Source organism: Notolepis coatsorum (genome assembly GCF_963971535.1).
Source record: "Notolepis coatsorum genome assembly, chromosome: 14".
Lineage (NCBI taxonomy): Eukaryota > Metazoa > Chordata > Actinopteri > Aulopiformes > Paralepididae > Notolepis > Notolepis coatsorum.
Genome location: NC_140178.1, coordinates 38,121,956 through 38,149,366, shown reverse-complemented (window position 1 = coordinate 38,149,366; position 27,411 = coordinate 38,121,956). Strand labels below are relative to the sequence as shown.

The 27,411-nt window shown below is 42.4% G+C and overlaps 1 protein-coding gene across 2 annotated transcripts; it reads right to left on the bottom strand.

Annotated features, from left to right (window-relative positions):
- Nucleotides 1-1,422: 1,422 nt before the first annotated feature.
- On the bottom strand, nt 1,423-27,411 carry LOC311240267 (ATP-dependent RNA helicase DHX58-like). 2 transcript variants are annotated; one of them, XM_084328822.1, is made up of 12 exons: nt 27,295-27,411; nt 24,322-24,513; nt 20,356-20,560; nt 19,691-19,881; nt 16,703-16,816; nt 16,060-16,192; nt 14,606-14,791; nt 11,671-11,921; nt 11,220-11,531; nt 10,738-10,928; nt 10,190-10,289; nt 1,423-2,294 (listed from the first exon to the last, which is right to left on the bottom strand). In XM_084328822.1, exons 2-12 carry the CDS (start codon nt 24,496-24,498, stop codon nt 2,103-2,105), a joined length of 2,052 nt encoding a protein of 683 aa, XP_084184948.1. In that variant the 5' UTR covers nt 24,499-24,513; nt 27,295-27,411; the 3' UTR covers nt 1,423-2,102. The 2 variants fall into 2 exon arrangements, with proteins under 2 accessions (XP_084184948.1, XP_084184947.1); XM_084328821.1 differs by having other exon boundaries at nt 24,322-24,516; nt 27,295-27,403.

The following is a 27,411-nucleotide window of genomic DNA, read 5'->3' as shown; positions in this document are numbered from 1 at the left end:
TCTCTTCGGTTCAAATAACAAACTCAGCAAGACCGACGGCTTCTCAGTTACAGTGGGTGACAATATTGTCACAAGGAAAGATGAAATTACCTACCTGGGTTCCATCCTAGAGGCTAATCTCTCCTGTGACAAAATGGCATCCAATGTAATAAAAAAAGTCAACCAACGAACTCGATTCTTGTACCGGATCTCCTCTCTGGTAAACAAGAATACCCTGAAGACTCTGGCAGGAGCACTCATTCAGGGGTACTACGACTATGCTTGCACCTCATGGTACCAAAGCACCTCAAAGGCGCTAAAAACAAAATTACAAACATCTCAAAACAAACTGGTCAGACTACTGCTTGACCTTACTCCTAGAACCCACCTCACCCCTGCCCACTTTGACAACCTAGGATGGCTTAGAGTAGATGACAGAGTACAGCAACTTGCAATGGGCCTGGTCTACAAGATACACTACACGACCAAGGTACCCATGTACATGGCAAAATACTTCCCAAAGGTCAGTGAATACCACGATCACAACACCAGAGGGAGCTCCACAAATCATGTTAAACCCAGATTCGGCTCAAATAAGGGACTAAACACGTTTCGCAATTATGCCACATCAATGTGGAACGCCCTACCCAAAGCTGTAAAGGAATGTGGATCACTACCCACTTTCAAAACCTCTCTCAAGAGACACCTACGGGAGACTGCAATGCAACACTGGCCCCTGTAAATATCCTAACCCAACCCCCTCCAATGTACAGTCATTTACCTAGTATGGTCTTGTCAATAGTCCAATGTACAATTTTGTTTGTTTGTACAGAGTCCCCCCCCCCCCCCTCAATGTACAGTTTTGCTTGTTTATACAATGTGCCCCCCCCCCCCCCTCCAATGTAAATTACCCAGTATGGTTGTCAATATCCCAGTGTACCCAACCCCCCCCACCCAACCTCCTCCAATGTACAGTTTCTACGTCAAATGTATATACTCCCTTTTCTTGACTCCTTCTGTATCACAAACAGTACTGTATTTGCAAATCTGGTATGTCATAAATGTATAGATGTAGCAGTACTGACTATCTGTATGTCATGTATGTCATATATGTCCTGATGAATTGAAAATGGGGGACCCTGGTGTAAACAAGACGAAAGTCTTTCTCTGGTCTGCATCCCCTTAACAATTGTGTGTATTGAGCTGTACTGTATTGTACCCATTCTGCAATCTGTTAATAAAGTTTTCAATCAATCAATCAATCAATCAATCAATCAATCAATCAATCAATCAATCAATCAATCAATCATGTTTACCTGTGGAAGTGGGGCCCTCTGGTGTGGAAAGATATAAGAGAACCAACAGTGACATCTAGTGGTTAGATTTATGACGGCAGAAAAGACCAGTTCAGACTGTCCGAGTCTTTTTTAATTTTAATTTTCTCTTATTTTTTACAAGATGTTTATTTAGTGCATGTAAGCTCAAACATTGATATAATAAAACAAATTTGAAATAGATAGTGCAAATTAAAGATGTACAGTATAATGCAAAAAAATCAAACATTTTATAAAACAGTTAAATTAATACATGTAAATACATGAATATATAAAAACAAAAGCAACAACAAAATGAGAGTTGGTGAGGAGTCATGCTGCAGCGCAGCTGAATATTGCATGTCCAAGCTTGACAGAGATGGAGCAGAAGAAACTCACATGTAGACACAGAGAGAGGGGGGGGGGGTCCTTTGGGCATCAACAAAGCTGCCATGCCAATTCTAACCCTGATCATTGTGTAATGGGTTTTACTACATGGCTGCCTGCACCACTGTGCCCTACAGCACAAAGCCATGCTAGCACGGGGCAGTGTGACTTTAAAATCAGGCACGGGGCACTGTGACTTTAAAATGAGGCATGGGGCAGTGTGACTTTAAAACCAGGCACGTTTTCCCTCCACACAACTTGGTCATCAAAATCTGCAAATGCTCAGACAAGCCAAGACATCCACTGAGACCGAAGGGGGAAAGAAAAGAGACGAAGGGGAAACATCAACCTAAAAAAAACAACCACCAAGCAATAAGTCATTATCACACACACGCTTTGAGCATAACTGCTTCTGATGTCGTCTTAGTCAAACTCAAACAAGTCTGGGTGCTTGTCTTTGGAGTAATCAGTGAGGCTAAAGTCATCCACAGGGAACTGAACATCCTTCCACTTCTTGACCGTGGTTCTGCCGTCTGGGGTCTGCAGGGCAAAATTCTTGATTGCCAGCATGGGCAGCAGGGCGAGCTTCTTGTACTTCATCTCAAAACCCCACTCCTGTGGACAGACAGGATGGAAGTACAAAGATCAGCTTGATGGGGGCGTTGGTGGCCTAAATGTGAAAGAAGGCTTGTGATAGTCTCTGCTGGTCTCTGACAGGGACAAGTTGCAGGTTGAAAAAGCCCTCAGCTCTGAACTCGGCAGAATCTGCACCTGGCTCGCTGATAACAAACTATCATTACACCTGGGTAAAACAGAGTCCATTCTCTTTGGATCAAAATAACAAACTCAGCAAGGCCACTCTGTTACAGTGGGTGACAATATTGTCACAAGGAAAGATGAAATTACATACTGTACCTGGGTTCCATCCTAGAGGCAAATCTTTCCTGTGACAAAATGGCAACCAATGTAATAAAAAAGTCAACAAACAAACAAGAATCTTTTTTTTGTATCCACTTTTTCTCCTTATTTTTCAATTTTTCTCCCATCCCAATTTCGCGTTTCCAATTCTCCCCTCCCCTGTCTTGAACGTTGCTCGCATATGCCCCCCACTGGTCGGTTGTAGGGAGGATAGAAGCCTTGCATCACGTGTCCCCTCCGGTACACAAGGAGGCAGCCTGTCGCATCTTTTCACCTGCCAGCGCGGACTCTCATTGGCGAGGTGTAACGTGTGGGAGGCTCACACTACCCCCATCATTTCCTGTCTCTGCTGTGCAAGCGTCCCCAAACCGACCTGTAGGAGTCGCTGTCCACAACGTCCAGATTACCACCCATCGACTTCCACCCGCTGACTCTGCCAATTGAGCCAGTATGACGGCCGGCCCAAGCCGGAGGCAACGTCGACAGCCGGATTCTAACCCGGTGTCTCTTGCGTTGGTGACGAGCGCAATGTCCACTGCGCCACCCAGCCGCCCAACAAACAAGATTCTTGTACCGGATCTCCTCCCTCGTAAACAAGAATACCCTGAAGACTCTAACAGGAGCACACATTCAAGGGTACTACGACTATGCTTGCACCTCATGGTACCAAACAAAGCACCTCAAAGGCACTAAAAACAAGATTACAAACATCACAAAACAAACTGGTCAGACTACTCACTACTGTTGACCTTACTCCTAAAACCCACCTCACCCCTGCCCATTTTGACAACCTAGGATGGCTTAGAGTAGACGACAGAGTACAGCAACTTGCAATGGGCCTGGTCTACAAGATACACTACACCACTAAGGTACCCCATGGACATGTCGAAATACTTCCCAAAGGTCAGTGAATACGATGACCACAACACCAGAGGGAGTTCCACAAATCATGTTCAACCCAGATTCGGCTCAAACAAGGGACTAAACACGTTTAGCAATTATGCCACAACAATGTGGAACGCCCTACCCACAGCCGTAAAAGAATGTGAATCCCTACCCACCTTCAAAACTGCTCTAAAAGAGCACCTACGGGAGGCCGCAATTCGAAACTGGCCCCGGTAAATGGCCAACCCCCCCCCCCCCCCCCCCCCCCAATGTACAGTTTCCTCCCCCTCAAATGTATATATTCTCTTTTAGAAACTCTGTCTGTAAATAAACAGTACTGTATAGTGTATATTTGTATATCTTAATCGTATGTCATAAATGTTTTTTTTTACCTGCTTTTTCTCCTCCTTTTTCTGTGATTTTTTTTTCTCCCATCCCAATTTTCCTCTCGTGCCAATTCTCCCTCCCCTGTCCTGATCGTTGCTCGCATGTGACCCCCACTGGCCAGTCGTAGGGAGGATAGAAGCCCATCACATGTCCCCTCCGATACATGTGGAGGCAGCCAGTCACTTCTTTTTCACCTGCCAGCGCGGACTCTCATTGGCAAGGAGTAACGTGTGGGAGGCTCACACTGCCCCCGCCATTTCCTGTCTTTGCTGTGCAGGCGCCCTGACCGACCTGTAGGAGTCGCTGTTTTACAACGACCAGACTACCACCCATCGACTCCCCTCCCGCTGACTCTGCCAATTGAGGCAGTATGACGGCCGGCCCAAGCCGGAGGCAACGCTGACAGCCGGATTCGATACCGGTGTCTCTTGCGTTAGTGACAAGCTCAATGTCCGCTGCGCCACCCAGCCGCCCTGTATGTCATAAATGTTATGATGAATTGAAAATGGGGGACCCTGATGTAAACAAGACGAAAGTCTTTCTCTGGTCTGCATCCCCTTAACACTTTCAGAGCCCTTGCTTAACACTTTAATCGCCGAAGACGCTGTTCAGCGTCTTTCCCCGCCATGCTTATTCCGCCGAAGACGCTGGACAGCGTCTTTGATATCAATATTTCAAAAATCTGTGATCGAAATCATATTTCTCCCCCGGAGACATTATATGTACTGGTGAGCCCCTCTCAACTCTCCAACGGTTCAAGAGCGCCATCTGGTGGCCGATCGGCGGATCGCCCAGGGCAGAAACAGGAAGTGAAAGCTGGTGCTCATTTCAATTCGGTCCGATCACTCGCTAATAGTCCCAGGACTCGAGCTGATCACAACGGATAGCAATCCGTTACCAATAACTCGATAAACAACATGATTTGGACGTATATACTATTATACAACCTGGAAATGGATTGGATATTTCGACATCCCATAATAGAAAAAATTCTGTTCCACGCTCATCTCCCAACGGCGCGAGGAAGCTACGGTGAGTTTCAGCGTTATTTTTTAATGTCTTCGATACTAACTGCTCTAATGATCATATCACCCACACTAGATGAATGATATAACGTTGCCCACAGAATTATAAACGACCCCCCCCCCATCCGGTCAACATCAGATCATACGTAGTAACTCCTAGAAGCACGTCCAGTTGAATTTTTTTATCTCGCACAGATTCCTACCAAACTGTATTTGATCATCAATATAATGCATTTAGGGCTATAAATCAAGTTCTGGAGAAAGCTGCAGAAAACGATAAAAACATACTTATACTTTAGACCGTATTTTAGTATGAATATGTGAATGAAAAAGTATAACGTTGCTACACCCTGAACAATAGATATAGGACGTTGAATGGGCCATAGTAATGTCAATTTAGCAATACAATTTAAAAAGTTATAGCCCTGCAAAGAAGGGGAACTTCTCCATGTTAAATAGGGCTGGCGAGGGATGGTAAATTATGAATTTAACCCCGGCGATCAAAGTGATTTACCGGTTGAATGCCCACCATCCACTTCAATGTTAGCGTTAAAAACGCCTAATCTATGTTTTAAATTATTATGTGTCTAATCTGCCCGTCGCTTATCAATGACTCGTTTTCCAGTCAACATTGTCGAAGCAGATTTTTTTTTATCGGTTCATTTTCGTTTTATAGCATTTTGAAAAGCCCTCGTTTTCAAGGAAAATATAAAGATTCCATGATAAAAGACGTTTACTGGAATATTCTAGAAATACACAAAAACGTTGTAATTTTTTGGCCTATTTATGAATCGTTTTCAAATAAACGCTAGATTATTGATAGTATATGTGTACGTATGCACGCTTATCTGATTTCCTCATCAGCGATCGTGCACACACACACACACACACACACACACACACACACACACACACATAGGGCAAACGCTGAGATCTCAGCGAATACATCTCTGATTATCCCAAGACTGGTAAAATAGATTCCTTACCTCAGATCAGATGTTCTCCAAAAAGATCATTCCAATTCCTGATCGCCATTCCAAAAATCGATCACGCTTATTGATTGAGTATTGGCTACTGTGAATATATATTCCAGGCTGATTCCCGTCCCGCGATGACTTCCATGTTGAGCAGACAGCTTGCCAGCTCAAAGAGCCAGCTGGCTCCGCCTCTACATATGGACTGATCCCAGGTCTAAGCGACTGACCTGCAGTTACACAGGGATAGACGATAAAAAAAATGCTAATAAACGTCGTGGGCATTCAGGCATTGGGTTGATAAAACGAGTTATGACGTCCCTGGCACTGAAAGTGTTAACAACTGTGTGTATAGAGCCGTACTGTATTGTACCCATTCTGCAATTTTCCATCAATCAATCAATCAATTCAATCAATCAATGATCGCAAGACCGCCGGTACGAAAGCCTACCCCGACAGGGAGGCCTGGGTGAGGAGAGTGAAATATTATTACTCTCAACCTCCATTAGAAATACTTCCGGAGGCGGGCGGTCAGGTGGCGTAGCGGAGATTGCGTTCGTCACCAACCCCGGAGACGCTGGATTCGCCTGTTCGAATCCAGCTCACAGCTCCGGGGATGTCATCAGCTTGGCTGGCCGTTCACACTAATACGATGGACCTATCTCAAACCCTGCCCTCTTTTCTTGATCCTCCAATCACAGCTGTCGCTTACCTCGGACTTCCTCGGAGGTAAGCGACAGCTGTGATTGGAGGATCAAGAAAAGGGGCAGGGTTTGAGATAGGTCCATTGGCAGTATTAGAGGGTGGGAGAAGCTGGCGGGGTGGGTCCGGGTCGTTGTAAACAGCGACTCCTACAGTTCGGTCGGGGCGCCTGCTAAGCGCGGATAGGATCTAAGGGCGGTAGTGTGATCCTTCCACACGTTACACGCTCTCAGTGAGAGTCCGCGCTGCCAGGTGAAAAGAAGCGTTGATTGGCTAGACGTGTGTCGGAGGAAGCACGTGACGTGATAGCCTCCACTCTCCCAGACCGACTGTGGGGGGGTAAGTGCGCAGCGACCAGGAAGAGGATTGGGAATTGGCATAACGACTAACATTGGGATGGGAGAAAAATCGGAGGAAAAAGGAGGGGGAAAAAGATAAAAAAAAAAAAAAAAAAACTTCCGGAGATGCTTTTGAGCAAGGCACTGAACTTCCAACTGCTACAGTGGATTTGCTCAGTAGCTAAAAGGAGAAGACTACAGTTGTATTGCACAGGTGTGAGCATGTTACACATACACGCTCAGCAAATAGTAAATACAGGTTAGAACAACCACAGTCAAGATTCAAGATTCAAGAGAAGACTGAAAACAGAACAGTGTGTGGTTAGGATTATTTTAAAGAGTATATGTTTAGAATTGTGGAGCCCTAGCTCTATTTCCTACTCACCAATGATGTTGTCAGTCAGTCCTTTCTCAGCACAATCCATGCTTTTCTTCACACTGGATACCCGCAGCTCTGGCTAGTTAGCCGCAAGACTGATGCAAAGTCAATGGGGCCACACTGCAGTCTGCACAAGCCCTGAAATAAATGCTGAAACCTACTTAGGTGGCAAAGGTTATAGTGCTTATTTCAGGGCTCGTACAGAACAGAGCGTGGCCCCATTGATTTTGCATTAGGCTTGTGGCTAACTAGCCAGGATTTCTGGTATCCTGTATGAAGAACAGCACGGACTGTGCTAAGAAAAGGAGTCTCAGTCTCTACCGATTGACAACATCAAACAGGACGCAGGGTTAGGGGTCTGATATTCTGTAACATCTGTTTTATTGCAATGCAGTATTGTTCTATTTTATGCAAATTCTTTTATTTTATTTTTTTCCCTTTCTCCCATCCCAATGTTAGTCGTTATGCCAATTCCCAATCCCCTTCCTGGTCGCTGCGCACTTACCCCCCACAGTCGGTCTGGGAGAGTGGAGACTATCACGTGCTTCCTCCGACACACGTCTAGCCAATCAACTGCTTCTTTTCACCTGGCAGCGCGGACTCTCACTGAGAGCGTGTAACGTGTGGAAGGATCACACTACCGCCCTTAGATCCTATCCGCGCTTAGCAGGCGCCCCGACCGAACTTTAGGAGTCGCTGTTTACAACGACCCGGACCCACCCCGCCAGCTTCTCCCACCCTCTAATACTGCCAATTGTATTAGTGTGAACGGCCAGCCAAGCTGGTGACAACCCCGGAGCTGTGAGCTGGGCGAATCCAGCGTCTCCGGGGTTGGTGACGAACGCAATCTCTGCTACGCCACCTGACCGCCCGCATTCTTTTATTCTTTTTTATTTGTATGATTATTTCAGTGTAAATTAGCTATTTTATTGTACTGCTTTTATTCTGTTTATTTTATACTTGTTTTATGTCTGCACTTTATGCATTGCTTTTATTTAGTAGATTCTCTGCTAATAATATGTCTATATTTATGCAAATGTTATAATAATAATAATCATAATAATAATAATAATAATAATAATAATAATAATAATAATAATAATAATAATAATAATAATAATAATAATAAAAAAAAGAAAATAATAATAATAACAATAATAATAATAATAATAATAATAATAATAATAATAATAATAATAATAATAATAATAAATTTTATTTGGAGGCGCCTTTCAGAACACCCAAGGTCACCTTACAGGGCATAACAACGAAACAAGTGTCAGTGAAGTTAAAAACAAAACAAACAACAGGAAGTATAAAACAGTGACACACAGGGTACAGTTATAGCATCCCGCATTTCACTGTATGCCCTGGTATGTATGTGACAAATAAACCTCTTGATAGTGAGTATGCCAGTTTGAACAGGTGGGTTTTGAGTTAGGATTTGAATGATGTTATGGAGTCAGACTGTTGCTCATTTTGGGCCTACTGTATGTGTTACGAAGGATCAGATTAAACCGAATATATATATTTACTGATTGATATATATTGCATAGGATTTGTATATCGTCTGATATCCCTTGTGTATTCTTTGTACATATACACGGAATATCCCTTTAACCTAGTACAGACCATAATACTTCGTTCTCCTATTGGAAGCGACCCCCCTAGGCGCCACAGCCATACCCCCAATGCCGAGTTCAAAGCCACCGTCAAGGCTTGTCTGAACATGCCCGGCTCTGCGCAAGAATACGAGACAGGAATAAGGCTGGTACTAGTTTGTTCACCTAACGTATAAATACGGCGCAGGTGAATACAGAAGTAGTTCGAGTTACCCAAGTGAAGCCTCACCCACGATACAACGTGCGGTGAAGTAAGGCCCGTTTGGCCCCAAATAGAGCATTGAGACAGCAGCACTTAGCCTAAAGTCAAGTTACTCTCGAACGAGTTAACCTAGAAACGTGTTACCCTCAAACGTAAAGCTTTCATCACGAGTCAACGACCAAGTGAAGTGAGCAACCGTGCATCTAAATAGAGCACTTATAACCGTGTGCGAATAGGATAGTAAAGTGTCTGAGCTTAGTGGAATAACGTCAAGTTCGACCTAGTTAATGTGAAGTACCGCGCACCGGAGAATCTACACCGGTGAATGCAGAGCCCTTTCCAACTGGATTATTGCTTTGGTCCTGTGGCTATTGGAGCGGAGGAGAATCGTCTACACCCCACTACTGTGTGGGATTTACCCGTGAGGAACATCACTCGAGCCCGTCTCTTGGAGAGGCTGGCTGGCTTTCACCTATGCTGCACGCATACTTGGATTACAGCTGCTGCTTTCGTCTGCCGATCAAGGGACCAGTACCGACTCCCGTAGCTGGAGCTTATTGATTCCCCGTTGATCCAGACTTTGCATTCGAACATTTCCTCCCCCTGCTGGCTTACAACCGGTGGGAACCCTACCAGTATCTCCCGCTGCATTATCAGAGTACCATAGATATAATTCCTAAGATTCAGGTTGTATTATTATCTCCTGCGTAATATGAGAATGGACATACGTTATTGATTTGCCTACGCACATTCCTTTGCCTTATAAGCGCACCTTAAGTAAAGTATATTATGTACTATCATTGCTGCTAATAAATACTTAAATCCAGTTTTGTGTGGAACCGAGTCATTGTGGGAAGTGTTCATCATAAGATACCTGTGTACTGTATGGCCAGTAGTAATGTACATAAGACAGTAGTGGTTTAATGATACCATACTTATTAATACAGTCAGGGAATTGTACCCCTCAGTTACAGTATGTCTATTTTATGTCATTGCTGTGAAACACTTTGTTCTGCAATTCTTGTATGAAAGGTGCTATACAAATAAAGTTTATTAATAATACGTTTATTAATAATACCTTGTTGCAGTTGCCGTGACTACAGATAATCACTCGCCCCGGCTCCCAGTCCCAAAGGTCCTTGTCAATTTCCACCTGTCCACCGATCTTATAGTACATCCTGAAACCAAATAAACACAACGCTTACAGCAGTCACAGGGGTTTCTAGTAGGGATGTTCGATATTGGCTTTTTTACCGATACCGATATACCGATATTGTCCAACTCTTAATTTCCGATACCGATATCAACCGATACCGATATATGCAGGGTTCCCCCTCCCCCCCCCCCTAATTTCAGGTAATTAACATTACATATCTCTTGTCGTGGAATTAACACAACATTATGCATACTTTTGACAATGAATTAAATCAGAATTTGTTCTTACTTGCTTGCCTGGGTAAATAAAGGTTAAATAAATGTTTAAAAAAAAAAAAAAAAAAAATTTAAATTAAACCGATACCGATATTTTCCGATATCACATTTTAATGCCAATATCGGTAGGCCGATAATATCGGACATACCTAGTTTCTAGTTGTAGTTTTGAATACCCAAATGAGCTAAACTCACTCGAAGTTGGGGTTAACGTTGACATAGTGCACACCGTCAACAAGCCTGATGTCATCCCCACAGGCCACAGGCTCATAGCAGTTCCTACACAGGAGCTGGACGTCAGACGCCCTGTAGCGACTCCTCGCCGTTATCTTCAGGTTTTCTGCAAGCCGACCAGCTATGATTGCGCTTGTTTGTAAGTCAGTTATCTGAAGGGAGACAAGAAGAAGATTCTTTTATTGTCAATGTACACAAGGTAGAGGTGCTCGATTATGGCAAAAATTATAATCACGATTATTTTGATTGATATTGAAATCACAATTATTAAACACGTTTACTCAGTTTTTTTGCGGTTCAGTGCCTTGCTCGAGGGCACTTAGGCAGGATGGTGGGCACCGTAGATTAAATACCAGAAGAAGAGGAAGCCAACATGACACACTACATCTATAAGCCCCTGAACGATGAGGACAAGGGATGAAGCTGTACAAGAGAAGCCTCACCCGTGTGCGGAACTCTCGCGGGGCCATTCCCTGGACCTCGCTAATGGCCCGACTGGTTAACTCCTCCAGATAATCGTTGGTGTGTTCCCGGCGCACCTCCCGCCCCCCTGCCTCGGCGACCACCGAATAGATGCTGTCCCTCGCTCTGGCCCGCCCACTGGCCTGTTGCTGGGCGACCTCATTGGTCATCAGTCCATAGCGCACCACCAGGTTGCATTCTGGGATGTCCAGGCCTTCTTCCGCGACATTAGTGGATATGAGGAGGTTGAGAACGCCATCGCGGAAGTTACGGATCGTGTCTTTCTGTCCGGTCTACAGGAGCCCATGCACGAAGGGATATACAGAAACAGGCAGAGATATGAGGACAACAGAAACACACCCGTAGAGAAGTCAAATTGTAATGAAGGATTTGTAATTACACTCGATATTTTCAGCATTGAGAACAGCATACCTGAGTCATGTAACTGATGCCATTGCCTGCACCGGTCAGGATGGCCGCCTTAATACCAGCTTCCTGTAAGTCCCGGTTGTTGAGGACCCAGTCGTGAAGGCAGTGGGTGCTTCTGCGGGTCTTGCAGAAGAGGATGCACCTGGATTTCTCTCTCGGGCCAAACTGCTCCAACAGAGTGCTCAGAAGTTCGCCCATCTTTGGGTTCTCGAAGCGATCATCCTTCGCCAGTTTCCTCAGTTCAACCTGGTTCTCTGTGCAAAGTAAGGGTAACGGTTTAGATCGCCAGCATAATGAACATCAGAGAACTTGGAACGGTGACAGAAATGACTTCCTATGTCACTGGGAGGGAAATTGTGTTGTTAGGAGTAGCGTTGTCTGGGCTGAGAATGTTGGGGCTGCGACCCATTCTCATCTTATAATTCTTATAATAATAATAATTCTTATAATATTCTTTCTTTCTTTCTTTTTCTTTTATTCTTATAATATATAATATAAGATGTAGAATATGTAGAATATAGTATCTACATCTTACATTTTTACTGTACATTTTACTGTATATTTTTGGCTGTATATTTTAGAATGTATACATATTTTAGAAGGTATATACTTGACTGGATTTTTATTCTTATTCTTATTTTAGATCTTTGACTACCTAAATGTTTATTGTGAGCAATCTGTAGTGCTGAAAAGTACTTTTATTCTATTATATTATATGGATATCACTAGAACTATATGGAACACAGCAAAAACATTCTCATGTAAGCTATGGAGGGGATAAAGGGAGGGGATGTAGCCGTTGCTAATTATGCACCAAAGCTATGGAACACCTGACACATCGACACTGTCAATCACCCCATTCTGATTGACAAGCTAAAAGCAATTGGTTTTGATAGTTCATCAGTGAGCTGGATGCAATCCTACCTGGAGGGGAGAGAACAGATGGTGGAGGTAAACGGTACTCTACCCCCCCCCCCTCCCAGTGAGCTGTGGTGTTCCACAAGGAAGCATACTAGGGCCATTACTGTTCCTAATTTGACATGTTGTCAGCTTGTGACTGCAACTTGTTCCTGTTCGCGGACGACTCTGCCCTGCTGGTCTCTGACAAGAACAAGTTACAAGTGGAAAAAACCCTCAGCTCAGAACTCGGCAGAATCTGCACCTGGCTCGCTGATAACAAACTATCATTACACCTGGGTAAAACAGAGTCCATTCTCTTTGGATCAAAATAACAAACTCAGCAAGGCCAACGGCTTCTCTGTTACAGTGGGTGACAATATTGTCACAAGGAAAGATGAAATTACATACCTAGGTTCCATCCTAGAGGCAAATCTTTCCTGTGACAAAATGGCAACCAATGTAATAAGAAAAGTCAACAAACAAACAAGATTCTTGTACCGGATCTCCTCTCTGGTAAACAAGAATACCCTGAAGACTCTAGCAGGAGCACTCATTCAAGGGTACTACGACTATGCGTGTACCTCATGGTACCAAAGCACCTCAAAGGCACTAAAAACAAGATTACAAACATCACAAAACAAACTGGTCAGGCTACTGCTTGACCTTACTCCTAAAACCCACCTCACCCCTGCCCATTTTGACAACCTAGGATGGCTTAGAGTAGAGGACAGAGTACAGCAACTTGCAATGGGCCTGGTCTACAAGATAATTCTATTCTATGCTAATTTATGTCTATTTTTACGATTATTGAACTGTCTCAATGCTCATTTTATGCCTGTCTATTTTGTGTCTACATTACTGTTGGGCTGCAATTCTTGTATGAAAGGTGCTATACAAATTAAGTATTGTGACAGATCTCCTTCCCCCGGAACTGTGAACAATCCCTCTTTCTGTCGGCGAGCCTGTTTTGTGTTATTGACCCCGGAACGGAACCCGACCATTATATTGCTTTTTCCTCCTGGATTTAACGCCTAATCAATAAATACTTGTATTGATTGATATAGCTCTTGTGTGGACCTTCGCATTTGTTTATATTTGATCCATGGCGAACCTGCATCCTATCAGGTTCGTCACAGTATATTATTATTAATATTGTTGTTGTTGTTGTTGTTGTTGTTGTTGTTGTTGTTGTTGTTGTTGTTGTTCTGTTGTTGTTGTTGTTCTGTTGTTGTTGTTGTTGTTGTTCTGTTGTTGTTATTATTATTCAGCACTGGGAGACAATGCACACTCTACCCCCTACCGTCGGTCCGGGAGGGCGGAGACTATCACATGCTTCCTCCGACACATGTGTACCCAGCCCACCGCTTCTTTTCACCTGGCAGCGCGGACTCTCACTGGGAGAGTGTAACATGTGGAAGGTCACACTACCTCTCTTAGATCCTTCCCTCGCTGTGCAGGCGCCCCGACCGAACTGTAGGAGTCGCTGTTTACAACGACCAGGACCCACCCTCTAACACTGCCAATTGTGTTAGTATGGACGGTCGGCCAACCCGGAAGCACCACAGCTGGATTCGATCCCACTGTCTCTGTGGTGGTAGACATACGCTTAGTCCGCTGCACTACCCGGCCGCCCGACAATGCTACTTCTAACAATGTGATGTGTCCCTCCTAGTGGTACACTACACTGAAACAACACTGACCGATCCTAGTCTGACCATTCTTGGTGTGTCATGGCCATTTCCATCGGTACACCTACAATGTTGTCAGGGGAATGAGTGTTGGTCTATGTGTGGACAGTGCTCAGGGATCAGGACTCAGTAATGCCAGACTGCCACTGGAATGTTCATCCAAACTGTGCCGTTGTCAGGGAAAACAGTTCTGATTTCAACATGATCGAACATTTTACGGCAGCCATTTTATGGTGTGTAGATCCTACCAGTCAAATCACCGTCCATGAGCCTTTCCTTCAACTCAAGTTGTTTGGCGAGTACCGCAATCTACACAAATTATATGAATCACACCAAAACAAAATTCTCACCTTGGAAAAGTCCCAGCAGAATCCAGTCTGTTCCATCGATAGCCGTCTCTTCCTTGGTGCGGTAGAATTCCTTGAGGGAGCGATAGGCATCCAGCATCCGTAAGGTGTCGTTGATGAGCAGAGCGTCGTTGTACCGCCTCAGGTGGAGAGCACATTGAGCAAGGAGTCTGTTGCCCTCAGTCACACCTGCTCCAGGAAACACATACATTGTTGCACATCAGAATTTGCGTGTCAACAGGTACTGTACAGTGACCCCCCTGCACAAAAAAGGCAGCAAATTAGACCCAGGCAACTACTGCCCTGTTTCTATTCGTACCTTCATCTCAAAAGTCATGGAAAAGATTGTCTAAGTTAATACTAAGCCTGTTATTGCCTAATTGTATTTTTCATTTAGTTAACGAATGTCTCGTAATTCAAATACCTATGTAGCGCGTTGTTGCAGGCGCTTATTCAAGCACTTTTTTGTTTAAAGTTTAATTGCATTGTTTTTGCATTGTTTTTAATTGCATTACTGTTCACATGTGTGGTGCCGTCAGTCATGAATAAAGATAAAGTTTAAATGACTTACTGAACTGGTGTTTTTATTTCATGCACTGCGTGTTTGCCATTTCAGCACCACGCGCTGTCCACTTCATGTTGAGCAAGCCTATACGGTACATTGCACCTCACTGCCTATATACCTGTTATTCACTCTCAACATGGATAAAGTATGCATATAATAAAAATAATATGATAAGAATTAAATAAATATCATATTCTCAAAATAAACTGACGGGCCAGAAATTATTGCTTATTATAAGCTGCCTATTGCCGACCCATGATCTACACCCTCGCACAACTCTATCGCTTTTTCAGGAGCGGGGAACATAGGACCCGGGGAACATAGCACCCTTTTTAGCGGGAGCGGGGAACATAGGACCCAGGGAACATAGGACCCGGGGAACATAGGACCCGGGGAACATAGGTACGCTCCCCTACCCAGCACCCTGACCTTCACTAACAGTAACGTGAGCTAAGCTAGCTAGCTAGCTAACTACCCACCACCTTGACCTACACTAACAGTAACGGTATATGTTATGTGTGTTGCAGTTATAGTAACTTACAGTAAATAAAAAAAAGTATGGATTTATTATTGAATTATTAATAACAGAAACCAAATGAACCTGTATGCAATCATTTACAGGTTCAGAAAAACTAAAAACAACAACAATTGATCCTGCCCCTTAAAATAATGGGAATCAAGAATAGTTAAGAACCAGAATTCGAAAAGCAGAATCGTTAACAGACTTGTTTCCAAAACGATGCCCAACCCTACACTGGCTGCCATTAATCATGTTACAGAAAGATCAGCTAACCCTTAATGTATTTTAGAATATAATTAATTATATAGATAATATATAAACGATTGATCACATGATAATAATAACTTTATTTGTCTGTATAAGTCTTCTCACCACTCTGCTCTAGAAGCACCACATCGGCTTCGTACTTTTCCGTGCCAATCTCACTCAGTGTGAAGTTGGGCGGTAAGACCATGATGTCATGGATCTGCTTCATCATCCACTTCAGATGACCCTCAAATGGATCCTGAGAGACAGACAAAATAGCCGTCACGCATTTGCTTATTCCAAACAAAGTACTACTGTCAGCAGCTGGTGAACTAACGGCTGCAGAACTCAACAACTATTAGGAATTTCTGACCACCAAAACCTGCACAGATTACAATGTATGATGTACATCATGCCAGTTAGGGTACCTTGTGTATACTGCACTTTGTGTATACTGTTTACTTGTACTCTAACTCATAGTATATATTCAGATTCAAATTCTTTATTGCCTATATTTATTGTAATGTATAATATATCTGCACCTTTGTTTACAGTGTTTATTTTTCTCATATATTCAGATCTAATTGTATTGCCTATATTTATTATTTTTCTACTATTAGCCTGCCCATACCGGTACCTCCCCTCCCCCGTGCTGCTATGACGCCCGAATTTCCCCAAGGGGATCAATAAAGGAATATCTTGTTTTATCTTATCTCAAAGGTACAATGGTTTGAGATTAATAAGCAATATCTGTAGGGCGTTGTCTCACCTCAGGTCTTTTGTTGACAATGTTAAACCTTTTCGTGGGTCTGGGTACCATCTTCTTCAGCTCAGAGGCATAGGTTTTACATGAGACTATGGAAGAGTCCAGGTTAGCACAAATCTGAGGGAGAGAAAGGCAGGGAAGAGTGAATAAATAGAAATAGCACAATATTCAGGAGGATTTATTTCCGATGTTGATACAGTATATTGTACAGTATATCATGGTATCTGCTTAGGTATGTTACATTGCATGTTATAAAACCCTGGTTCATCATATTGGACTCCATGGCGATGGGAAGGGTGATACAGTATCAAACCTGTCGACTTATACACCTGCATATAACCCATATAACTCTGTATGATAGCATGGACAATAATGATGTATATACCGTATATATATTCTTACTGTATATACTGTAGATCTATCCACATCTGTTTGTACATACCTGCATATAATCCTATCCATAGATACTATATCTATATCTGTACATATCCCATACTGTACCTACTCTTAATAGTTAGGCTGCTGGCCAGTATGACTTACTACCATAGTGTATTTATACCTGTATCATTGTACATATTAATACTACAACTCTGTAGATACATCTGATTAGCACTATGATATAATAATAGATATTATATAATGTTATATAATACCCAGCTCTAAGTGATATAATACCCAGCTCTAATGTGATATAATACCCAGCTCTAATGTGATATAATACCCAGCTCTAAGTGATATAATACCCAGCTCTAATGTGATATAATACCCAGCTCTAAGTGATATAATACCCAGCTCTAATGTGATATAATACCCAGCTCTAATGTGATATAATACCCAGCTCTAATGTGATATAATACCCAGCTCTAAGTGATATAATACCCAGCTCTAATGTGATATAATACCCAGCTCTAAGTGATATAATCAGTGGCGGCCGCTGGCGCTGGTGCCTTGTAGGTCGCAGTTCTCGTTAATAGGTCGAGTTGAAAATGTAATGCTCTGAGATGCTCTGGAGCAATCTCTCTCTGTCTCTCGGATCAATCAAATCAAATAATTAACACATGTATGTTGTCATTTTAAACAACTCACCATTCATTCATTATGCATCAGCAGCAGCTAAATTAATGTTATAGTTCACAACACAGCAGCGCGTTTTGAATCGCTAGCCTATTAATTATCGTCTCAGCAAGCACAGTCAATACTTTTTTCCGTAGCCGCATTTCGCGGAGACAGCTGTGTATAGCGAGAGAGAGAGAGCGAGAGAGAGAGAGAGAGACTCACTGTTTAGTTGAAACGTCCAGGGCAGGAGAGCTTGATAAACGTGTATAATCCACTGTTGATGTATATCCACTGTCCACTGTCTCCAGACTGCATCCGCCATATAGCTTGTTAGCCAAGTGTTAGCTTGTTAGGCTGTTAGCACAACACAAGTACATTTCTTTGTCCATTTTTCCGCGTCGAACAGACTGCAAACTACCTGGCGTTCTATCGCCATGCTCTAAGACAAACTCTAACCTTAACCAACTTTGAAAGAGTGCCTAAGCTTAACCATCTAAAGAACTTGCAGTCACGGCACGCTCTGCTGCCTGCATTTCACAACAACACAACAACACAACATCTCTCACCAACGGACCGGAATAAGCTAGAATTGGAACATTAGAAATTGGATTTGGCCAATCAGAGATCGTCTCTGTGAAATTCTGCTACGGAAAAAAATACTGGCGTCGGCCAATCAGAGAGCGTCTCCGCGAAATGCGGCTACAGAAATTCTTGACGCTACTGGCTAGACCGCTTCAAATCGCGCCCGGATTCCAACATAATAGTCATATTTCAACGCACAACGCGTTACGCACTGATTGGCTTCGACGGATACAGCGATCAAACCGTGACGCGCACTCAGAGCGCTATTGCGTCTAGCCCGGGCCGAGAAATAATTAAAAAAAAAAACGTGATGTCACTTCCTGTTCAAGAAAACGAGTATTTTTTTTATTTTATATAATAACGTTATATTGTGCATTGGAAACACAAACATACTTAAAATGAGTAAATGTTATTAATTTTAAACATGTTTATATTATTTATAGGGCTATAAAACTAAAAACTAAAAAGTTTTATTTTCTTCTTCTCTCTGATTTAACAGCAGTCAGCAGGTGGGTCGGCGCCCTTGCGCCCCTAGTGGCAGAGCCGCCACTGGATATAATACCCAGCTCTAATGTGATATAATACCCAGCTCTAATGTGATATAATACCCAGCTCTAATGTGATATAATACCCAGCTCTAAGTGATATAATACCCAGCTCTAATGTGATATAATACCCAGCTCTAAGTGATATAATACCCAGCTCTAATGTGATATAATACCCAGCTCTAAGTGATATAATACCCAGCTCTAAGTGATATAATACCCAGCTCTAAGTTATATAATACCCAACTCTAAGTGATATAATACCCAGCTGTAAGTGATATAATACCCAGCTCTAAGTGATATAATACCCAACTCTAAGTGATATAATACCCAGCTCTAAGTGATATAATACCCAGCTCTAAGGCTACGTTCACACTGCAGACGAAAGTCGCACAAATCTGATTTGTTTGCTCATATGTAACTCGGATCAGATTTCTTCATGACAGTGTGAACAGCACAAATCACATGGAATCTGATATTTTCAATTCTGGTCTGATCTTTTGCAATGCGACCTCAGTCTGAACAATCATGCGACTTTCACGTCACCCTATATTGACATAAATAAAATAAATAAAGATTTGTCTTTTTTCCCCCCATCTTCTGTATTGTTCATTTGCGCATGCGGGTCAGTTCAGGAGCGTGACCAGTTCACACTGGAATCTGATATTGGCCACATTTAAAACAATGTGAACAGCCAAACAAACAAAAACAGATCTGAGTAATAAATCAGAATTGAGCATTATGGCAGTGTGAACGTAGCCTAAGTGTTAGTGGTCACAAAGGCAAAAAAACACACTGTGACCCTGACCTGCAGGACATGTTCCACTGCATTTTTGAGGGTCTTTTGACCCCCCGTCCCAGGAGACGCCGTGAGTCCCAGGATCTGAGGCAACCGTGTCTCTCCTTTCAGCTTCTTCTCCACGTAGCGCCTCATGATCTTGTTATAGACGTTCTGCTTGTTCGTGTGGTGACACTCGTCAATGATCAGCAGAGTGATGTCTACACAGGATATGAGGTAACACACAGGATATGAGGTAATGATCGAGCTAGAGCAATCAAGTACATCTCACATAAGTCCCTCACACCCCTTAAGAACACACCAACATTTTGGGAAATTAGCTTATCGTCTTCTCCAGAGAGAGACAAGAAGAGTAGGGTAGGGTGGGTAGGAGGGGTGGGTGGGTGGGGGACACTGTACAACTGAGGCCATGTCTGCTTCCATTCATTGTGCTAAGCTAGGCTAACATGCAGCCAGATAGCTTCCTACTGAACGCACAGAGAGGAAACTGGTATCTATCTTCTTGTCTCTCTCTGGAGAAGACGGTAAGCTAATTTCCCAAAATGTTGGCGTCTTCCTTTAAGTGTGATTAGCTATTGAAATGTTTCAATATGGCCAGGGGGGGGGGGGGGGGGAGGGTCAGGCATCACGACTTGACACCATTACATCAGTAATGTAAGTGATTCACAACTAACCCGAGAGCTCGACGTGTTTGTCCTCGTCCGCGGTGACCAGTGAGTTCTCCAGGATCTGTGCTGTGCAGATGACCACGTGCGAGTCCTGCACCACTTTGCCAAAGAAGTCCTTGCTTTCACATTCTCCACTGACCGCCACCAAGTCATACTCCTGGCCCAGGTGAGGCTTGAACTCGTTGCTGTAATGTTGGTCCACCAGATGAACCTGGAGAACGTGACAGCTGGCTATAAGGGTCCTACGAATCACCAAAAAGTACCAGAAAATACCCCAAAGTACCCCAAAATACCCCAAAGTACCCCAAAATACAGCACAAAATACCCCAAAGTATACCCCACCCAAAGTACCCTAAAGTACCCCAAAGTACCCCCCAAATACCCTGAAATACCCTAAAGTACCCCAAAGTATACCAATACCTCAACGTACCACAAAATACTGGCTCAGAGGTAGAGCAGGTCAACTAATGATCATATGGTCAATGGTTTGGTGAGTGGTTTGAATCCCAGCTCCTTCTGTTCACATGCCGAAGTGTCCTTGGGCAAGACACTGAACCCTAAATTGCTCCCAATGAGCAGGCTAGCACCTTGCATGGCATCTGGCTGCCATTGCTCTGTGAGTGTGAATTGGTGAAGGAGAGGCAATTATAAAGCTCTTTGTGCAGGCAGGAAAGCGTTATATATGTGCAGTCCATTTCCCATTCCCAAAGTACCACATATTTTCAAAACAAATGTTTATTTGAATATATTATAATCTCCAAATGTAATAACATCTGTATTGAACACTGAACAAACAGTATACAATTTTATTTTTATCAAATCTTTTTTATTTTATCAATTTTCAACAATCATTTCTGTTTGGAAGCCTGGTGAAGTCTTCAGAGAATAATGATTCATAGTTGTTGTCATCATCTTGTCTGAAATTGTTTATGTTAACCATGTTGTCTTGGAGGTCAGGGTCACACTTCCTTTTGTCATTGACTTTAATTGTTGTCTTAGGGCTCGCGTCCACCTGCCTCATATTTATGACCGCACGCGTCTTTTTTCAATGTATTCCAATGGGGAGGGGCCGTATGCGGCCGCCTATAGGAAGTGCGCTGCAGTCGGCTTCTTTTTTCAGCGCCTTTCAGCTTTATTGTGCGGCCGCACCAGCGTTTAAAGTTTAAACTTGCTGAACTTTTTTTCTCACCGCATGCGCCCGCCCCAGTACTACCGGGCGCACTGCCAGCGTTTTTCAGGTGAAAATGTGAGATAGGTGGACCCGGGCCCTTAGTTGTGTCATGGTTGTCTTCAGTGTTTGCACGTTTTCTGGTTGGAAGCCTTGGAAAGTCTTCTTCACTGAATAGTGAAGGTATGTTCATGCATGCTCATAAGCTATTTAATTTTTTAATATATGTTTTACACAGAATGTAATGTAATGACACAGTTAGAATGTCCTGTTATGTTGTCATGTATTGCCTACTGTTGTCTCTTTTCTTCCGTCATTACTGGAATTTGTTCAAAAATGTTATACTGTTCTGTTATTATTGTTGTTGATGTTGTGTTGTTATTGTTGAAAATTGAAAATAATTTATTTTTGATCAAACATTTTTTTTATACTGTTTGTTCAGTGTTCAATACAGATGTTATTACATTTGGAGATTATAATATATTAAAATAAAAAAAATTATATGTGGTACTTTGGGAATGGGAAAAGGACTGCACATATATAGCGCTTTCCTACCTGCACAAAGAGCTTTATAATTGCCTCTCCTTCACCAATGCACACATGCACTCACAGCAATGGCAGCCAGATTCATTGGGAGCAATTTAGGGTTCAGTGTCTTGCCCAAGGACACTTCGGCATGTGAACAGAAGGAGCTGGGATTCAAACCACTGACCAAACCATTGACCATATGATCATTAGTTGACTTGCTCTACCTCTGAGCCAGTATTTTGTGGTACGTTGAGGTATACTTTGGGGAACTTTGAGGTTCTTTGGAGTATTTCGTGATACTTTGTGGTACTTTAGGGTACTTTGGGGTATTCTGGGGTATTTTGGGGTACTTTGTGGTATTTTGGGGTACTTTGGGGTATTTTCTGGTACTTTGTGGTGATTAGTAGGACCTGGCTATAACAGCAATACATACAGTACGAGGAAAGCTGAACATCATTTTAGAGTACAGTAGGTGTGAAACAAGTGCGTTTTGAATTCCATCTCTAACCCTACATTTATGCCTACATTTAACCACACCTAAATCTGGGTCAACTGCATGGGAAACCAAACATCTACCAGTAAGCCAAACGAGAATGTTAGGCTTACTATGCTTCAGACCAAGGAACATATTAGGCTTACTAGGCTTCAAATCAAGGGAGATATTAGGCTTACTAGGCTTCAGACCAAGGACCATATTAGGCTTACTATGCTTTAGACCAGGGGTCAGCAACCTTTTTGACATGGAGTGCCTGTTTGAAATATAGTTGTAACTAGTGTGCCTCAACAATATTCCATGCATCGTAAAAAAGATTTCTCATAATCAGGTATTTTTTATGATCATTTTTACATTATTACATCATTATTATTATTGTTATTATTAACAATATTATTATGATGGTTGTATCAACCCTAAATCTGAGTTGGGGGGGGGGGGGAATGCAATGCAGACAAACAGCTGCATACAGTGCGACCATTTCACTCACATTTGCCCATTCATTTTTGGACACATCACACACCATCGGTGTGTGTACTGTACGTGTGCTGTCATAGCTCCACCTACAGGCCTAATGGAGAACACCAGGAGAACACCAGGATGTGAATGGAGGGTGAATGTGAGGTATATCGTGTAAATAAGTTTTGATTGATCGCAAGACTACACTGTAAAAAAATAATAATAATAAGTTACCAGAACTTAAAAATATTGAGTTCAGTTACTGTGCATTACATTACGGTTTTCAGTTTTCAATCCATAATAAGTTAACAGAAAAATAAGTACACAACCACATTATTTCAACCTAATAAAACTATGTTTATTGTCATTGTTTTAAGAACACAAGTTGACTTGGTAATACTCACATTTTGAGTAAAAAAAAATGGCTTTTAACATGTGCAATGTTGATTAATCCTACTGGTCACAATGGTGACCGTAATAATGTTTTTGTTATAAGGCTCTGCAAATGTTACTGAATGATGTAGCAATGTATTTCCAGCTAAATTGAAATAATAAACAAATAAAGGGTCTCAATTAAATATGTGGTAGTAAAAAGAACCGGTGGGAGGATTTCAACAAGATCAATGCGACAGCAGTGCAAAATATTTCACTATAATATTTCAAAGCAAAAAAATAAATAAAATAAAAAATTATACTTTTTTTTTTTTTTTTTTACTGCTGCCCCCTGTGCCTATGCAAATGCACCCGGGTTGCCTACCCCTGCTTTAGACCAAGGGGAGAGATTAGGCTTACTATGCTTAAAACAAAGGGAGATATTAGGCTTACTATAGGCTTCAAACCAAGGGAGATATTAGGCTTACTAGGCTTCAGACCAAGGGAGATATTAGGCTTACTAGGCTTTGGCCATATTTGGCCATGATTTGATTTAATTGAATTTTATCATGTGCTTATTTTTAATTCATGATGCAGACATAACGTGAAACAACTGAATGAGAACTGTCAATGTCTGTATACTGTGTGAGCTGCGAGATACCCTGAATTTCCCCAAGGGGATTAATAAAGTATCTATCTAATCTATCTAATCTAATTAGGCTTACTAGGTTTCAGGCCAAGGGAGATATTAGGCTTATTAGGTTTCAGACCAAGGGGGATATTAGGCGTACTAGGCTTTGGCCATATTAGGCTTACTAGGTTTCAGGCCAATAGATATTTAGGCTTACTAGGTTTCAGGCCAAGAAAGATATTAGGCTTGCGAAGTTTCAGTCCATGGGAGATATTAAGCTTCACTAGGCTTCGGGCAGGTCCACTTTGGTTACATACGCACCTTGTTGACCAGCACCACCACCTTGGCCCCAGGCGTGGTCTCCAGGTGTCTCTTGGCCACATAGACAGCGGCGCGGGTCTTTCCTCCGCCGGTGGGGAGCCAGATAATGACGTTCTCTCCCCGGAGAGCCCTTTGCACCACCTCCTCCTGATACTGATACAGTCCACAGTCTGACATCCTGTGCTTCACCCCCTGCTTCGAGAGACAAACATGAATATCAGCATTGATCCCTCTGAATGAATAAAAAACTATGACAGAAGAATAGATTTGATTAAAATTCATTGTAGAGATGTTCCGATACCATTTTTTCCTTTCCGATCCGATTCCGATACCTAAGCTTTGGGTATCGGCCGATACCGATACTTATCCGATACCAGTGCATACATAAAAAAAAAAAAACGATATTATATAAATTTTTTATAAATATAATATATATATTTTTTTTTAACAAATACTGTTTTATATATACTGTTTTTTAGTCATAACTAGAAAGTAATGGTATTTATTCAACAACAGGTGATTGTATAGATTTGTATTAGTATCATTAATCAATGAGTATGGGGCTTCAGCACTGCAGATATACCCTACTCCAATGATCCACACGGACATTATACGTTGCTGCACTCGCTACCCACTGGCTCTGCAGATATACCCTACTCAGTCTGTCTACAAGGCTCCGTTCAGTAGCAGTCGGATCTGTTGTGATTTTTGCACAATAAATATTCAACATTCTCTTTTGAGACTCCGCCTCAGACTCTTATCATTTGGCACTAAAAGCTAAACATTGTCGCCGATATGGCTGTCCGCAACATGTCATTAATTGTGTACGCGACGTGCAATTGTGCAATGACGACGTTACCGTTAGCTAGCATGAGCTACCGGTATATGGGAAGACCATAGAAGACTGTAACGTTACTGGTGACATTGTGATTTAACTTGGAATACTCCTTTGCCAACTTGCTGTACTTTGCTTGCAGGTCTGCAGCCATTATTGCTGGATTATATGAATAGCCCCAACTTTAGCCAAGGTAATGTTAAAGCTAGCTTTGGGTTAGCTGTTCAATGCTAATAACACCAGCCACCAAGCGAACCCATGAGCTCGCCGTCAACACCGCTCTGTCGGGACGATGACATTTAAGAAAGTATCTGCTGTTAAAATGACAAATGGCATTGACACTTTAATCGATTAAGCACACGTTTGTTTTATAATGCTTACTCAACAGACCACAGTGTTGTTGATAAATTACGTCATATGGTATCGGAGCGCAGCATTAGAGGGTACTCGCCGATACCGATACCAGCATTTTAGCCAGTATCGGCGGCTTTTCCGATACCAGTATCGGTATCGGAACAACTCTAGTCATTATACAGCATAAATACAGCACTGGTCTACAAGATACACTATACGACTAAGGTACCCATGTACATGTCAAAATACTTCCCAAAGGTCAGTGAATACCACGACCACAACACCAGAGGAAGCTCAACAAATCATGTTAAAGGGGAACTATTTTACTATTTCTTTCACTATTTGGGCACTTTTACACAATTCCTGTGAGTCTATGGAACACCTCTGTAATATATATATTTTTTTTCATTGTTTTGTATTTCTAATCAAGTCCTCAAAAACAGCATTTTTCTACCTCAAGATCTCGAGCCGTTTTGAGCCTGGGCTCCTAAACCACTGCGCAGCGTCGTCGTCGCCTGAACATTAACATGCAGCGGTGTCTTTCTGACATCACATATCGCGCACATTTTCAAATGACTCAGTTCAGTGAGGGTGAATATTGTGAGAGGAGAATTGGAAGAATGAGCCAATATGAGAATTTTGAGACATAGATCATATTAATATAAGTTCACATAGCTAGGAAACAATGCTAAACACTCAAAAAGGCCATTTATAAGATAGTTCCCCTTTAAACCCAGATTCGGCTCAAAAAGGGACTAAACACGTTTCGCAATTATGACACATCAATGTGGAACGCCATACCTAAAGCTGTAAAGGAATGTGAATCCCTACCCACATTCAAAACCGCTCTTAAAGAGCACCTACGGGAGGCTGCAATTCAAAACTGGCCACCGTAAATGTCCAAACCCCCCACCCCACCCCCTCCTAATAGACAGTCTCCTCCCCACCGCATGTATATATTCTCTCCCCGCCGTATGTATATTTCTCTCCCACCCACCCACCCCCTCCAAATGTACAGTCTCCTCCCCCAACCACCCACCCCCTCCAAATGTACAGTCTCCTCCCCACCGTATGTATATTTCTCTCCCACCCACCCACCCCCTCCTAATGTACAGTCCCCTCCCCATCATATGTATATACTCTGTCAGGATCTATGGGTAAAAGTACTGTATATTTGAATACCGTTTATGTCACAAATGTATCAGTACTAAATACCTGTATGTCATGTATGTCCCTATGCCATAAATGTCATGTATGTTGTGTATGTCATAAATGTCAATATGAATTGAAAATGGGGGACCCTGATGTAAACAAGACAAACGTCTTTCTCTGGTCTGCATCCCCTTAACAATTGTGTGTATTGAGCCTTACTGTATTGTACCCATTCGGCAATCTGTTTGGCATCCAACCAGAGTGCAAATGTAACAGTACAAGTGCAATAGTAATATACAATGTATGTACATTGTTGTATTAATATGTACAATGATACAGGTATAAAGATACTATGGTAGTAGTCATACTGGCCAGCAGCTAGTAACTAGTAAGGGTAGGTGAGGGTACAGATATAGATATAGGCTACAGATATGTAAAAATGATTATATGCAGGTATACTATGTACAGACAGATGTGGATATATATATGGTAAGAGTATACGTGTATGTATATATATACACAGCATTATTGTACATGCTATCATACAGAGTTAGATAGCATGAATACATGTTCTGTGAATTAGAATCTCTTTAGCAAGTTACTTAGTTAGAACACATCAAGACTCAACTCACCAGCTGGTTCTGTTAGAGAAGCGTGTAGTACCTGCAGCGGCTCATAGTTATCTGTCACTACTGTGGGAAATGGAGGCGTAGGGCTATTTAACCCATGACTACCATGATGACTACAGC